A 16,673-nucleotide genomic window follows, 5' to 3' on the forward strand; every position below is an offset into this window, starting at 1 on the left:
GAAAGACTACCGAAACCAAACTTATCCTGCAGCTAGGATCACACATTCCCCCTTCTCTTAACGATAGACTACTCTTCTTTTAAATTTTCTCCATTCATTGGAAGTTTCATTTCACACCTTTCTACACCTATTTTGACTTCACACCTCTTGATTGGCCTCTCTTTCTGTCCCCTGCTCCCGCCTCTCACTCCTCCTCCCTCCCAGCCTTTGTTCTCCCGCTACATTACCTTTGCCCACTGCCTTGTCTCTCTCACACCTGAAGAAGGCTCCACTGCCGAAACGTTGTGTTTTCTCTCTTCTTTTTTTCAGCATGGAATAAACCTATTACTTGTTCCTTTGCAGCCTATGCATGCTGACGCAGCTACCCTCCTGAATTTTTACAATTAATCTTTTTGTTTTTTATTAAGAACAACCAAAAAGGAACTTTCCAGAAACAAAGAAAGAAAAACAGATTACTAAGTTGAGCAGATTTCTTCATAATAATGCCAAGTTTATAACACATTTGCACAGGCTTTTAAAAAAACAGTTAAGCTCCACATGATTCTTAACATTGATCAATCTGCTCTATTACAGTACATCATAATCAAATCTAGTATCAACTAAAACATTTTTGGATGTTTGGAACATTTTGAAGGTATAATTGTTTTATTGTAAGACAGTGACACCAGAGACAGAAAGTTAAGAAAGGTGAAGAGTTCACAGATGAGAAACAAACTCCTTTTCTCAGAATTTGCCTGGGTAAGGACAGCCTGGGTAAATGTAGATACTCTTTGCTTTTGAGATCCTATGAAGTTGAAATCTCTTGCTTTATTAATCAAAAGGCATGTTTAATTTGACAGCCAGAAAACAGCCTTTGGAACTTAAGTAACTTTGGAACAAAAAAGTAAGACCATCTTTTGTTATAAGAGCTTCCCCAATTCCTTTTTCTTGATTTTCTAAACACATGATTACACTTTGACATATGAAAGAATGCTGCCTGCTGATTAAAAGCTTGATAGGTCCCCAAAATTAAGATGAAATCCTTAACCACTGGAAATGCTAAACACTATCAATCAATAGCATAATTTAAAAGCTAAAAATTACATTTCTTAGCATATTTGGTTTGCCAAATGAAATGTGTGTTCAGAAACCTCTGTATAAACTGCATAATATGTCAACTTCCCATTTTTTCTGTAATCACACTTCATTCCCTTTTCTCAACCATATTAATAATAATAATAATAATAAGATACTTTTAATGACGCTGTGTTACTTTCAATTATGTTGTTTCTAGATTAGCAGTTATGTTCTTGAAATCATATTAGAATAAAGAAAAAGCATTTAAACAATTTAACATTTAACCCTTTTAATTTTCCTTCACTCTAATATCCCTAGAAAACAATCAAAAACTACAATTTTCATTAATATAAAGTTTTTCTACTTATGTTTTGTTCATACCGCCTCAGTGCCTCACCATTGTATGAATAACTGAAGTCTGTCAAAAAACAGATGAAGACTCAGATGATCTGATTTCTTTAATATCGCTGATAAAGACATATTTATTGCAGTGGCTCGACCACTTTTAAATTATTTTAGAGTTCAGATTGGTGGTTATTACTGAACTCCAGCTTATTCGCAGATCAAATTTTATTAAACACACCACATTACAATACAAGTAAAACATAACTCCAAGCAAATGAAGAAACAGTCAGAGACAGGCAGAGTGATACAGTAAAGCAGCACACTGGTCTTTTCTTATAATCAAAATACATTTATTGAACATTTAGAGGTCAGTATTTTAATGACACCAAGTCAAATTATACTTAAAAACCATTTCAATATATGTATGTTACATGAGTAAAAAGCTTCTTAATGAGCAAATTCTGCATCATCATAGAGGGTGTCTATCTTCAAAAGTGCAATTCACTCTTTCCTTTTTCAGTAGTACTGAAATACTTTTTAGTTCCAAGTCAGACTTGGAACATTTTCCCCATACATTTCCTGTATCAATACACTTTTCAAGATTTTTAGTTATTAACAGTTTTTGGCATTAATTGATCAGTTACAGGTGTCCGGGATACATTAAAGTAAGCATTAAATCTCCACATTAGTGAAAGAGTTGATTGGGCAAAGGTAATTCAATCAGCTGAATGTCAAACATGGGGAAAATAAATAAAGAAAATATGGATAAAAACAAACATGCCCCAAGTAAGAGAACAATACTTTTGTACTATTGGTATGTTGAAGGCTAAGCTAGGCTGTTCTGGCAGCTTGGTTTTGGGATAATCATAGTCAGCAATTTCTACCTTGGCAAGATGTTACAGCCGAGCAGATGGACTGAGTCGTGCCACCTTGTCAAGATCGATTACCCTGCTGGAAAGTTAATCTTCTCCCAGGTCCCAGATGTCATGCAGACTGCAAAAGGATTTCCTCCAGGATTTCTCTGTGCTTTGCTGCTCCCATTTTGCCCTCCATCTTCACAGGTTTACCAGTCCCTGACACAGTGAAGCATCCCCGTAGCATGAAGCTACCACCACCATACGTCATCATGGTAGAGATGGTGTTCTCAGGATTACACTTGCACTAAACATTGCACTTAGCATTTAGGCCAAAAAGGTCAATTTTGGTCTCATCAAATGGAATCTTCTTCCACTTGGTCTAACAGTTTCCGAAATGCCTTCTTGCAAAACATCCTAATTAATTACATAATGATTCCCTATTGCAACACATTAAAATGTAAAAAAACCCAAGGGGGTGAAAAAGTTTGATAGCCACTTTATATATTATATACTAGTGATCATTTATATAAAAATAAAATGGTTCTAACTTAGAGATTTACTCTGGTTTGCCATGTACTGTATAGAAATACACTGTATTCACTCATCCAACAGCAACACATTTATCCAGACCCTGCTAACTGTGTATTTGTCCTGTATTTGTCATAGCTCTGTATTATGAATATCATGCTAGATATCCCAATTTCTCGTTAGTTTTGTGATAATTTACTTACGAATATTAACAGCTATCTTCTGTTTAAATGACCTCGTTAAGAGCACCTACTGTCTTGATTTATAAAAATGAAGAAAACAGTGTCTGTATCTTGTAGCAGGGAATGGGATTAAAACAGAGGGTATATAGGCAGGAGACCGTGTAGGAAGGAAGGATTCATGCTCCTAAACCTGAGTGCAATGTTCACAAAAGGGACATCTGTGCGGTAAGAGCTGTCCAGGAAATAATTTCATTCCATTCCTTAGCTATTGTCTCTCTTCATGCAGTAGTGGCTGAGAAGGAAAAGAAACAAGTCACAAACTATAGTACTTAAAGTGGACAACATCCTTAATGAGCAAAGATGACACTTAGGACCAATAAAAAAAAATCTAGAATCATGTTAAAAACAGAATTCGGAAACCTGATAAAGAAACATATTCCCAGACAAAGACCAAACAGCAGTGTTCCAAAAAACACACCGCCGCATGTCTCCACATGGTGGTGCAGCTGTTCAAGAAAGGTTTCTGTAATTGTAACACATTTTTAAATTCCACCATTTCAGTTCGCTACACTTACTGTCAAGGTACTGACTTGTAACTGGGGCAACGGAAAGACATGCTACATGTGGTGTGAGACGCCTGTCTGGCACATCTCCAGACATTTTTCACTGCATCATGGGCGTTGTCCCAGACCAAACTAATGCTGGCATCTTGAAAATGTGTGCAATGGACTTATATTTAAGATTCAAGATCTTAAGTGCACATGTGTTGATACATAAAACTTTTTTTCATAACCCCATTAGTTGCTCTTTAAAAGTAATAATTCTTAACTATATTGGAAATACCAGTGGGCAAATAATTACAGCCTTTTAAAACTGCTCTACCTTGTATACAGTGAATGAGCCGATCTGCACATAGATGGAAAAACATTGTATATCCACGGTAAATGGAATGTTAGATTAATTGTATTCAAATTGAAAGCAAACAATACAATGTGCCTAAGTGGATGTATGGCACTATGTGTGCTTTAGAGCCAGAAGGCCACTTCACACTTACCCTTGAGCTGTCATCTTCAGGCCCTGACTCTGGTCGACGCCATGACTGTTTCAACAGAATACCCAGGACCACTACTCCAAAAGCAACAATCAAGATGCCCAATGAGTTTGCAAAAACAGCCTCTGGGGGCAGGGTGGAGTATGGCTGAGTCTTGTTTCCACTCTTATTCCTAGTGAGTCAACCCAGATAACAAAATATAATTCAGTTTCACACACAGGGGATTTAGAATCTATTTCACAATTGCATAGAAAGATATTTTCTGACCCCTGGTACTTGGTCTTTTAAAAAATAATGTAGAACAATATTGGTAATATATTGGCAACAAAAAATCTAATAAAGATAGTAGATTTAATGTTGATACCGATTGATCCCTATTTTCTAATGCCCAAAACCCAAACTAGAATTGGATCTTTTTTTAACCTTCCTTGCTTTCTGTTTTGGAGGATACATGTATTTTATATCAATCAATCCTCCGAAGCATTGTCCAGTCATCTGCAATGTCTAGAGACATTCTGATACATTTCTCACTAATAGGGTATACAAGAGCTGAGCGCAGGACAGGGATTGTTTGTCAATGGTGACCTGAGGAAGTTACAACAACTTTGAACTTGCTAAGCCCGAGCAATGCTTGCCAATTGTTCACACCAAGATTGTAATAAGAGCAGATCCAAAGTAACTCTCAATTTTACTTTAAAGGACTATGAGATGCAAAATCAGACTATGCAAAGTTCACAAATAAAAACACTGATGTCGCACAATGACTTTCAGGTGTTTCCTGCTTCTAGGCAAAGTCATCACTTACAGAGAAAAGATGAGCTTCTCGTTGATGCCCGAGATGCAGGAAATAATACCCAGAATGAAAATGGCACTGCCCATCCACACATGCAATGGCTTGACAAACTTGCGGAGATCTAAGGGAGAGCAGGGCAGCAGGAAAGTGCACAGACCCAGAGCCCACTGTTGGTGAAGATTAAGACAATAATGAGTCAAAAAATTAAAACTGGGCTTTGAGAGGACCTAGAAAAAAAAAGCCTGAACTTGGAGCAAAGTAAATCATTAGGGAAATATTTTGAAAAATTACATTATGCACATATTTACAAGACAGCTTTTAAAACACTAAGTTCTGTTTTGCTCATACCCTCAATCAAAAAGATGTTATTTCTCTTCCAGGAGACTAAGGAGAAACAAGATCAACTTGTACCTGAAAGGAATATTTTTATAGGCATTGTTAATTGAATTTTTTAAAAAGTAGATTGTTAGGGAAATTAACTTGAAATCTGCATAGGACAAAATGGCTCAATTTCTGGACTTAAAGGCATGTCAAATGCAGATAAGTAAAAAGAAGAAGAGATCACAAGTTCCTCATATTTTCTTTGATCCATTGTTGAACATGAATGTGGTCATTGTGTTGACTTTAGTCAGCACGGTGCAGGTTTTTAAATGCTTAAATAAATTGATCTTGTTTTACTAACCACAAATCGAATCAGTCCTTTAAACTGTATAACATCCCTTTGATCAAGACCAACTGGTTTCTTTACTTACAGTGCAACTACTGTACTGTAGGTATACCAAAGACAGTAACAGTGTCCTTACCTGAGTTGCAAAAAGCACCACAGTACAGATGCCCACCCAGCTGTGCACAGAGTAGAGGTTGGGGGTACTTTGCTTGTTGTGGAAGTCAAAAACCGCGCAGAGCCCCAGCACAGCCAGGAGCAGTGCCAGGAACATCAGAACAGCATGAAGCAGCTTCCAGGGCAACTTATTTTCACCCCAGGTAAGGGGAATTCGGTAGAGAACTGCCGCTGTAGTGCAGTAATAGAGGGAAAGGGCAAACAAGGAGAGTGGGAGTCAAACTGATTATATGATTTGACATTATCAAGCAGTCCTGAAAAGCTGGAGCAAAAAACACCACCCCTTTCCGTCGTCAGGCAGAAAATCAAGGAGAAGACCAGTGACGTTCAGAAGCACTGTGGGGAAATAAAACTATTCTGATATTTTGGGGGTGTTCATTTTAATGTACAACTGATATATGGTTTTAGATTAGAATGCTATAATAGATACATTAATCTTTAACAAAATAATGTGATAAATGAGAATGAGAAAGTGTTCTGATTCACATAAACGACCAATAATTATATTAGGATAAAATACACAGCAAACTGTTTATAACTGGTAGGTTTATGGGTCAAATTTGAAGTAGGGCAAAGTACAAGTGCCATTGAACTTTACTTCACCAACATTGCTTAAATTTCCAGCTGTATAAATAAGTGCAAATGTAACTTTGGTTAAAAGCATCAACCACATAAATTAGTATTTTTTTATGAGACTTGCATGATAGTTCTCTTCTAATTAATACAACTAAAGACAGCATTTGTTCCCAGATCAGGTATTCTTGGCGATCTCCCGAACACAGTAAGATAAGGTTAAACATCCTTGACTCACCATTGCCATATACCACAACCAGCCCAGTCACCATCAGCACAGGGTGCCAATTAAACTGCTGCCCTGAGCCATCCCAGGCGAAACCCCCACGCCACTTTGAGTTCCAGTAGGACACAAAAACCACACACAAGAAACCCAGGCACAGACACAGCAGGTAGGACACATAGAAGGAGAGTACAGAACTCATAGTGCACCACCTGGAAGGGAATAAGAAAAAGGAGAGGGAGAGAGTTTACGTCAATTAAGCGTTTCACAGTAGATGGTTCAGCGGGTCTGTGCAGAAAATGATCCGAAAAGTTTTATCCTTTACTTGAGATCAGTATGCACAGCAATAAAGTGCTAAGACTTCCCCACCAGATAGACAATACACTAGGGATTCTCAACCTTTTTATACAGCACAGCTTCTTGTGGTATGTGACCAAGGTTGGCTTGTTTCACACGGGTGTTTTTCATCCTGTTCTTTAAGTTTATTACTTCTTCTCTTAACACCTAATAGGAGGAAATTGATTGCTGCAGCTACTGACAGAGATAATTTTTATCTTGTTTTAATTTTGTTGTTTTATTTGGCTAGGTTAACATACTCCAGCAATTACTGTAATACTTCCCACAACATAATTAAGCAATAATATTGTGATCTTGAATATGTGCAAGCCATAATATACATGTATGTTGCACTTCATCCTCATACTGTATAATGAAATCTGTATCCTTATTTCCCGAAGCAACGAAAATTATGGCTGTGGCTATGGCCCATTATGGATCTCCTACTTCATTTCTTAAAAAGAGTAAGGAATACAGTACATTTCTTCAGAGGACTGGATAACTTCCAAACCAGGCATGAAACTCCATTAATACTGTGTCACACTTTGCAAGAGCAGACAGTTACTAAGAGTCAGTGTGTGGCTTAAACACCAGCCTGTTCATGCCAAGCCTTGAGCCCTGAGTAGTAAGGGCAATTTCCCTAAATCCCCTGATTAGTAAGGGCAATTTCCCTAAATCCCCTTGGTCAGTCAGAAAGCTCTGGCTTCAGCATCAAAGAATCGCTGTGTCATTCTGACAAGGGTCATGATTGAGGACAAATCCTGAAGATCTCAGTGTAACATGCATCTTAAAATCCAATTAGATCTCAACTACAGACAAAAAGTCAGAAACAAATGTGCAAATTAAACAAATTATTCAATGCACCACTTTCATACTCTAATTACTCTAGTATTTGAGCATTGTTTTTCAACATTATTTTTATAGTGTGATACTCAGTGGGATGGTAAATAGTGTTGCTGTCCCATGGGTCTCAGAACCTGTGTTCAATTCCAGGGACTGGTTTGGTTGTTTTAATTTTTTCCTTTCTCCACAACCCTGTGATCCACTGGAGTCCTGTCTAGGGTGAGAGAAGACTTGTACTTTGTTCCACCTCTTATCTCCTGGGATAAACTCCAGGTTGACACAACCCTTCCCAGCACACCCAGATTCTGTGATAATGGGTGGATAGTTTAGATGTTAAAGTGAATGGTACAGCTTGAAAAATGTTATTTTAAATCCACTTTTTCACAAAATGTTGGTTTAAATTGTCTTACCAGCCTTAATAATGAATTATTCTTCCAGAAGAGAGCATTGTGGTGAAGTCTTCTTCAGTAGCTTTACTGGAAAGTTCATATTAATCTGGACTGAGGATGATGTTTCATCTTTGAGCATCAGTGCTATTGCTTTATCTAAATATGTCTTAATATCACATTGCTTGCACTGGAAAACCTATATGAGTCCACGATACAGGTGTTCATAAGGTTTGAGGGTCTTAATTATACAAATCATTATATTTACTTAAGTACAACATACTGTACATACAATAACCCAAAATGCATTAGTCAATTTTTAATTGGCTGCTTTACATTTCTTGATAGTAAATACAAATGAGTTGTCTTATCTTAAAGACTTAGTCCACATTGCGAGAAAATGGAACCACTGCTAAAAAACAACAAACACATACAGCACAGAACATATGAGACATTAAAAACACAGTTACAAGAGTATAAGAGCACTTGTAATAGGCCTAAAACCACATGACATGATCACATCTATTGTCTATTGTTTATACAATTGGAAGAGAACAAATACTTCATGTACACGTTCACATGAGGAGTGGACGACCCAAGGGGAATTTTTAATTTTCTTTGTTGTATTGTACTGTCTCATATACAGTAAATGCTGCTCTTCTAATATGGGCTTATTATACTACTGCAGTAATTTCCCACACAGCCTTTGGCTGGGTTGGCTTCAGTTTCAACCGTTAGCGCTAATCCAACTGCTGTAGTAAATTAAATAGTAAAGAAAATCACTAAAGAGTAATACACTGTTGTAGTATTGTTACAAATCAGGTATTGCAAAAAAGGGGAGAATCAGGAAATGACCAAGCGGATTAATCAATACATAAAATAATCATAACCCTCAACTTGTAAATGATTTCACCAATAATATATCTATGGCTGGTTTAGTTAGAGGCACGCATATTCTTTGTTCTTTGGCACAGCATTGGTGAAAAGAGTAATAATTCAGACACACTTAGTTAAATATTTATTAATAATACACACATTAATCTACGCACAACATAAACATACAACACACAGGTTACAAAGTATGCAAATTTACAAATAAAACATCCTGGAGACCTAACAGCCTAACGACCCAGAAAAATCCCAGACTGTTACCAATTATTCAAACTCTTCTAAAATGCCTACAAAGACCCAAAGAAGAAATCTCTCTCTGTAAAACCGGATGCCACAAAACTGCGAAACTATCCCCCTGTTCTAAAAATGTACCCAATAACAAGAAGAAGCAATTTTTAACCGAGGGATTGGTAACACTGGAAGTCAAAGTTCCCTAAAAGCTACCTACAGAATAGCAGGCTCTCTTAACGGTTCATATACTTAGCTCCAGTCTGTTTTTTCTGGGTGATCCTGGACAAAGAACTCTCATCTTCAATATCTTCTTTTTTCTCCTCCCCCTCTTGTCTCCCCCTTTTATTCTCTGTTCCTGTACTGTTAACTGACACTTAATCAATTACACAGAACTAAATTGACTAAGGTAATCCAAGGTAAACTTTATGATTGCTGTGATCACTGAATCTGGACTCCCTACACAGCCAAACCTCTTGGTCAAACATCCATTTGCTTTGAAGCTGGAAATGTTGATACTAGCCAGGTATTACCCATTATATCTAGATTCTTAGAGACACTTCCATAGTCAGCCATAGTCATAACAGTATGATCAAACTGCAATTTACAGCAGATCAGAATTGTTAAGATCATCAGACTACGAGAACTACAGGATAGTCAATTTCTTGTCAATGCAAATTTATTTAGATTAAATAAATGCCAAATAGATTAAATAAATTGGGTAAACATATGATGCACTATCATATGCATCATATGATGCATAAACATATAATGTGCTATAATCAAAACAGTTAGGCATTTTAATCCCCATGGAAAGCTAGGGAGGTGAAAGGGCCTGTTTGGAATTTACCTGTCCAAGATCTACTATTACTGTTGCACATTAACTAATGCCAAGGTTCAACTTCAACATTAAAATTGCACATGAAATATGGAATTACACCCAGGTCTAGTTGTGAATACCATACAATAATAATTTAACTGTCACAGCTATTTCATATTCAGATTCTGATGAAAATCCAGCAATCCTTAATTCAGAAAACAGTGATCTAAACAGAATATACAATTCTCCTTCAGGCAGAAGACAAGATAAACCTGGCAAATATACTTCCAAAATCTTTCTCTTCCCCCAGAATAAACAGACATTGTAGTGAACTAATATCTGAGAAAAGACAGCTGTTCACTCACACGGTTTATCTGCTTTTCCACTGAAATTCAGAGTCCCTTCAGACTCCACAGGACCTCTCTCCCATTCAAGTATCTTCTCTTTCTTGGCACGGAATTCACTGTCTGGTTTTCTCTTCCTCTTCCACAACACAAATTCCCCTCCGGTTAGGGAGTCTTTGTCTTGCTATCTGGTACTGCTTTCTAACGCCCCTGCTTGCTCTCACTCAGTCACTCTGCTTCTCTGTGGTGCTTCCTATTTCCCATAATCCGCCTCCCTCTCTCACAGCCTTCCTCTTTCGCATTCACCCACGGACTCTGTTTCTCCCTGTCTGCACTCTGTCAGCTCTTTGCCGCTATTAACATCTCCAGTCTCTGCTCTCCCTTCTTTATAAGCATGCATGAAGAGAGACAGAATGGGCGGAAATCAACCACTCTCGAGTCAAACAGGCCCGCTAGGGAAGAGGGAGGCAGGTGACGGGGAACCGAAATTTGATTCTGCTTCCTCATTCACTCAGGCAGCTGCCAGTGTGGCTGGCTGGGGTGGAGGAAAGTTATTCAACCAGCACTCGAGGCGCAGAAAGCAAATTGCACTGCAAGTAAGCACGAATGCATTCTCAAAGCTCAGTGCCACCAACAGCACAGCCCAATTCCAGCAAGGGCTGCTCAGCCCTCTAGTTTCTGCTCAACCTTCTAAAATCTTAGGTTACAGGATAGTTGGCTTGACTGGAACAATTATGAATCATTCACCTGTAAGAACAGCTGGACTGGAAGACTACCTCTCCCCACCTAAATGCACATCCTGTTCATTCCATAGGGACTACAGTAGTCTTCTCACTTTTGTTGTGCCTCCTGCTTCCTGTTTACATGGCATAACTGTGACTGCCACCTGGCCACTGTAATTCAAAGAACCCATTAATGCAAGCTCAACTAAAAATAATTTGGTTATTGTTATATTATCGTGTTTTATATTTAATTATACATGCATAATTAAGTATATAAAATGGTTGTTTAAATTAATTATTAATTATTAATAAATATAAATATTGGCCATCTATTTGTAAGGTTTTGTTCCATCTAGCAGTGTTTCGGAAGTGAATCTTCAGCTTCCTGGCTTCGCTTCTAAAGATCCACAAGTCCAGCTCCAAGTTCAGCTTCCAAATTCTCTTACTAACACTCACCAATGCACCTAAAAGAACCTTTCCACCCCATTAAAATGCCCTGACTCAGAAAAGGGCAGGCTCCTGGATCAGGACATGCAACCATATGCAGAAGAGTGTTATACTGGTAGGCAATCCATAGGTGTGGAAGCATTTCATAACTTTATTGCATTATTTTGTGAGGATGTTTCAGGTGTAATGTGATCATGAGGGAGACTCAGGAAAGATATTCACAAAGATATATTCACAAAGTCATTTGAAAGCAGAGCATTAGCTTATAGAAGTGCTACATGCTTGAACTATACCTTCCTTCTCAGTTGAAAAGCTGTCAATAATTATTTTTAGACTAGGCTAAGGAAAGGATCTTTTTAATACATAACTGCTTCTACAACCCAGGCATGCATCAGACTAGTGAAAATACAAGTTATGTCACATAATTATATATTGTACATATTAGGCATCACCACTTTACAACTGTCAGGCTGCAATCCTAATGGAAGTGCTGCTGACTGTCTGACTTTCTGGTTATCCTACTTACTTACAGTCACTATCTCCTAGCCGGGAGGATACAAGCTCCAACAAGCAGTGGATAACATCACAGTCAGCAGCAGGTGACCACGAAAAAGTGTTAAGACTACTGCCTGCCCCTATGGAATGAACAGGATCACATGACAGGGTAGTATGTCAGAGGAGGCACACCCTCTTATACTCTGAAGTGTCAAGATTTCGAGTTAAGTAACACCGTAGAAAAGTGGTCAGGTTAGTATTTGCAGAGTCATGTGGCAGTCGTAGCTCACAAAGACCTCGTTGCAACCTACTGGCAGTGGAGGCAAACCTCGTGACATTTAAATTGATATGGAACTCCACAAATAATCAGAGGTTAACTAACACTGATGCCTGCTGTACACTTGATCACAGCAAAACCACAGCATCGCCTGCACTGAAAAACAGAGAACATCACCTCACTATTAAAGAAAAAGGTAAACAGGTATTAGGATTAATGCAAAGCTGTATTGTACTGGTTTCATTTCTTCTTTGCAATTCCTCTTATGTTGTCCTTTTGATGCACAGCTGTTGTTTCAGCCTTCCACGCTAGCACACCTATTTCCCACATGTTTTCTGAAAAGGCATCTGAAAATGCACAAATATATTGCATGATGGAAGCTTTGCAAACTTAACTAAATAATCATTCTCTGCTTAAATAAAAAAAGCAGGGCAGAGGTGATATAACAGTGTACCCATGAAAGCTGAAATAAAGTTAACCTGACAATTGCTTGTCTTGCTTTCATGATTATATTACTTGTTTACTGTGGGTTGAGTACACTTGCCAGAAACAATTGCTAGCAGTTACCTCTTGAAACTGAGCATATCTGAATACAATATTACCACAAAAGTCCATGTACAGTATGTTGCCCACAATACATGTTCTCGGCATAACATGTCCTGGTCTCTCCTGCCAGATGAATTACAGAGGGCCTAAGCTCGAGATCAAAAACACCTTCACATACATAACACTCTGCACCCAAAGATATAACAAGGTCCATTTGGTTCGTGGTTTTATTATTCTGAACAAACATGAAAGAAAAACCTAACTTCCTTTGACATCTGTCTACTCATTGAAATAAATAGTATCTAAACTCAGTACAAAATATCGGAAATAAAGCATGGAAGCTACTACCACTGCTGACAGTCAAGTGTGCTTGTCTCAGAGTTGTTCTACAAAGACTCCTCAAGCAAAACAAAGGCACACCTTCAACAAGCCCCATCTGAACATCCCATTACAATTTCATACGTCTTTGGCATCTGGCACTTTAGCGGCCTCTAGTGGTAACCCTTCTGTCAACGCAGCCTACCTCGCTTTGTCTTGCTGGGGTAATAAATTACACTGTAACAACAAAGCACTTCCAAAATTAACTCAAATGTAAAACCACCTTTAACTGAAAACCACTAAAATTACAAACCATCCAAATGGAGAACTATCTTCTGTAATTCCTCTCTCCTTCAATTCTACATGATGCTCTGAAGTCCTTTATTGAAGTTGGTCGAAAGAGCATCAACAATCCATATATCTATGATATACCCGTTTTGTGTTTATTGCAAAAATATTGTATAAAATGCATCAAAGGCAGCTGCAGACCATTTAGTCATACTTTAGTGAGATGACATAGCTGAAAGTGGCTTCCAACATTAAAGGCAAAACCTCAGTGGCAATATACCTCAATACTAGTCCACAAACTTATAAAAGGACATTTTATAATTGCCCAGAACTCAACTGCAACTGCTACGTAATGCAGTACATAATTAGTAGACCACAGGACATGATGCCTGACCAAGATTACTCCACAAATTTGAGGCTTTGGGTTTCCTTCAGTTCTTTCAGCTGATCCAGCTCAAAATAGATCAGTGCTGTGCATCCAACAACACAAAAAAACAACACCACCAATTTTTTTTTCCTTGCATCTTTTACATTGTAAGATCTAACAAAAGGTATTTCCAGGATACAATTAGCACCTAAACTTTGCCAAGTCAAATGTTTTTTTTCTATTTTCTGTCTGTCTGTAGTTTTTAAAATGCAATTAAGTGAGATAGTGAGGAATAGTTTCAAGTGCATCACTTCTCTGTTATTTATGCAAGTTAATTATTCCACAGTTTCAACGTAGTGCCATTGGAAATATATCCTGTGATCTCTAATTTTATATTTAATCCTACAGTACATAATACAAAACTGAAATGCCAGTCCAATCAGGTCACATCTATGCTGACTCGGTGTTTGATAACCAGGCGCAAGGTGCTATCCGTGAGACTGTACAATTTGCAATACTACTGTACCTCTCCACAGTAACGTTATATTGATGATTCTGCTGATTCTAGAATGAGGAAGCAAGTCATTCAGCTAGGAAATTAAACACAAACATTATGACTCGTTTTGTTTCAATGTCTTGTTGTGTAGTCTTCCAGGAAATCACTTTAGATTTCAATATTTTACCCTTGTATAAATATACAATTGTAACGAAGTTAAGTTTTCAGAATCTAAAATATTAAAAAGAATGCTACAGAAATTAAAATACAGGATCAACAATACAGAAGCAGATTACTTACTGTGAAATGCAGTATGGTGTGCTGTCTGTTTTGCACAATTCGTAAACGGCAGTCACCCGCTGGATGGAGTGTTGTATAAACTCCAAAGTAAAAATTACGTAGCCCCTTTAAAACACAGGAATGCAAGTTTACGCAAGGCGGTCACAAAATACCACGTGTCTATGACTTAGCTTGAGTAAAAAAGTTATTCAACATGTCGGAAGTTTGTGCACGCAGGTCTAGACGGATTAATACAACAACACAACCAAGGATAATAAACGAATGAGAATAATAACTTCATCTTCCACAGCCAAGAGAGCAATAAAACGTTTCTTCCACGTTCGTTTTTAGCTATTCCTTTTCATTAAAAGCATCCATTTTGCAAACGTTTGTATGACAAGTTTGTCAGTTCTGTTCGTTTTACTTAAAATACGTGGTAACAATAATAAGAGACGTTTTGTGTATTTTCCCCTTTTTTAGTTAAAGGAATACAGGAATATTATATCTCTTATGATCGGTTATAGTCATCATTTATGTGTCACTTCAAACCTTGTGTCTGTTTGATGCTGGAGAAATGGTATATTCAGTCCCGAAACAGATCTGATTTGTTTTCACTGACATGAAAGTGTAATAAAACAGCAATCCAGATTAAACGGAGTCGTAGGTTCTCATCTAATTCTGTCAGTAAATTCCATAAAGATCCGAATACGCCGGGTCCATTTCTCGAGTTTCCCCATAAAAGCTGGAACTGCAATTTGTCTTTGCAGTGGAGAATTAAAAAAACGAATTCCGGAAATACCTGAACTGCAGTGTTTGCGGCACTTTTTTGGGTGGGGGGTGTACGGAAGACCACATACTGTACGTTGCCACACCGCAAATATATATTAGTGAGTTAATTCTCTTACGGTTTGTTAATTATGAAAACAGTGCTATGTATAAAGGGACAAGTAGAGGTTAATTGCAAAATGAAAACAGTCAACCTTTCAGAATGGAATTTCGGCGCCTGGCAGCAAATGAGAGAATATTACAGAAGCTGAGTTCAATGTGCACCTACTCTTGGAGGGGATACCAGCCCATAACAGAGCCACAAAAGAAGCATTTTACCATAGCCAATGAAACCCTAGCAGTATGTCTTTGGAGGTCGGGGAAAAGCTCACTCAGACAAAAGAGATTCCACTTAGAAAAGTGCCTGCATCTGGAATCAACCCTGGGGCTCAAGAGTAATGAGACAACAGCCATGATTGCTAGGCCCCCGTGCCACCCGCCTAGTGGATTTGATCATTGTATAAAAATTGTATGTTCTAAACATGCATAATGCCAGTGTCCTTCATTAAACCCATCAGTGAACTCTTCTTGGCCACTTACCAAGGAGCAATCCCTTGCATAGGTTTTTCTGTATACTACTTGCAAGTTTACCCTGTAATACAACAAAAGACCGGATTAGGAACATTGACCTCCCTATTAATGGCAAGCTAGTCTTCCCAATCCGAATGGCTTTAGCTTGTCCCCCCACCCCTCCTTGGAGGTGAACTGCACTGCTTCCCAATGACACTTGACCCTGAATTTAGCTGTTTCGTCCTGCATTACATTATATATGGAGGTCTCGCCATCTTCTCTTTCTCCACGTCTTGCTTGTCTCTCCACCCTCTCTGTCTATCTCCCTTTCTCTCTCTCCCCTGAATTGGATGGAGCAGTTAGAAAATTGATGTATGGAATTTTTATTACAATCATTTAACACAAATTACTTTAACAGTACAAACCACTTCTCATCCTATTATCATGTGGAATGTTGGTTATTACATAGAAGGAGAGCGCTGGTTATTTTACTTGAACATAGTTTTAGTAGGTAGCTCTGTCAGCGTGCATAGGCTGCAAAAGAACAAGTAAAGGTTTATTCCATGCTGAAAAAGGGTTTGGTGAGAGAAGGGAGGAGGAGAAGGAATGACGAAGAGATCTAGAAAAAGATTTAGCAGCATACGGAAGGCATAATGGGTTGCAGCAGAAGTTAAGGAATAATCTTTTCAGCATGGAGTAAACCTTTACTTGTTCCTTTACTTGAATATAGTGCTTCCTGGTGGTTTGAATGAGGAATAACATCTAATACATTTGAATTTATATAAACCTTGACATTTAGTGCATGA

General features: G+C 38.0%; 1 protein-coding gene across 3 annotated transcripts; it reads right to left on the bottom strand.

Annotated features, from left to right (window-relative positions):
* Positions 1 to 1,708: 1,708 nt before the first annotated feature.
* LOC148839225 (lysosomal membrane ascorbate-dependent ferrireductase CYB561A3-like) lies at positions 1,709 to 15,102 on the bottom strand. Of its 3 annotated transcripts, XM_088931088.1 has the most exons (7): positions 15,082 to 15,102; positions 14,554 to 14,658; positions 6,465 to 6,661; positions 5,616 to 5,824; positions 4,825 to 4,979; positions 4,023 to 4,191; positions 1,709 to 3,260 (listed from the first exon to the last, which is right to left on the bottom strand). In XM_088931088.1, the coding sequence occupies exons 3-7, from the start codon at positions 6,649 to 6,651 to the stop codon at positions 3,234 to 3,236; spliced, it is 747 nt and encodes a 248-aa protein (XP_088787214.1). In that variant the 5' UTR covers positions 6,652 to 6,661; positions 14,554 to 14,658; positions 15,082 to 15,102; the 3' UTR covers positions 1,709 to 3,233. The 3 variants fall into 3 exon arrangements, with proteins under 3 accessions (XP_088787214.1, XP_088787230.1, XP_088787222.1); XM_088931104.1 differs by lacking the exons at positions 14,554 to 14,658; positions 15,082 to 15,102 and adding an exon at positions 10,321 to 10,842; XM_088931096.1 differs by lacking the exons at positions 14,554 to 14,658; positions 15,082 to 15,102 and adding an exon at positions 8,039 to 10,842.
* Between the last annotated feature and the right edge of the window lie 1,571 nt (positions 15,103 to 16,673).

This window comes from Atractosteus spatula, chromosome 2, assembly GCF_055471065.1.
Source record: "Atractosteus spatula isolate fAtrSpa1 chromosome 2, fAtrSpa1.hap1, whole genome shotgun sequence".
Taxonomy (NCBI): Eukaryota; Metazoa; Chordata; class Actinopteri; order Semionotiformes; family Lepisosteidae; genus Atractosteus; species Atractosteus spatula.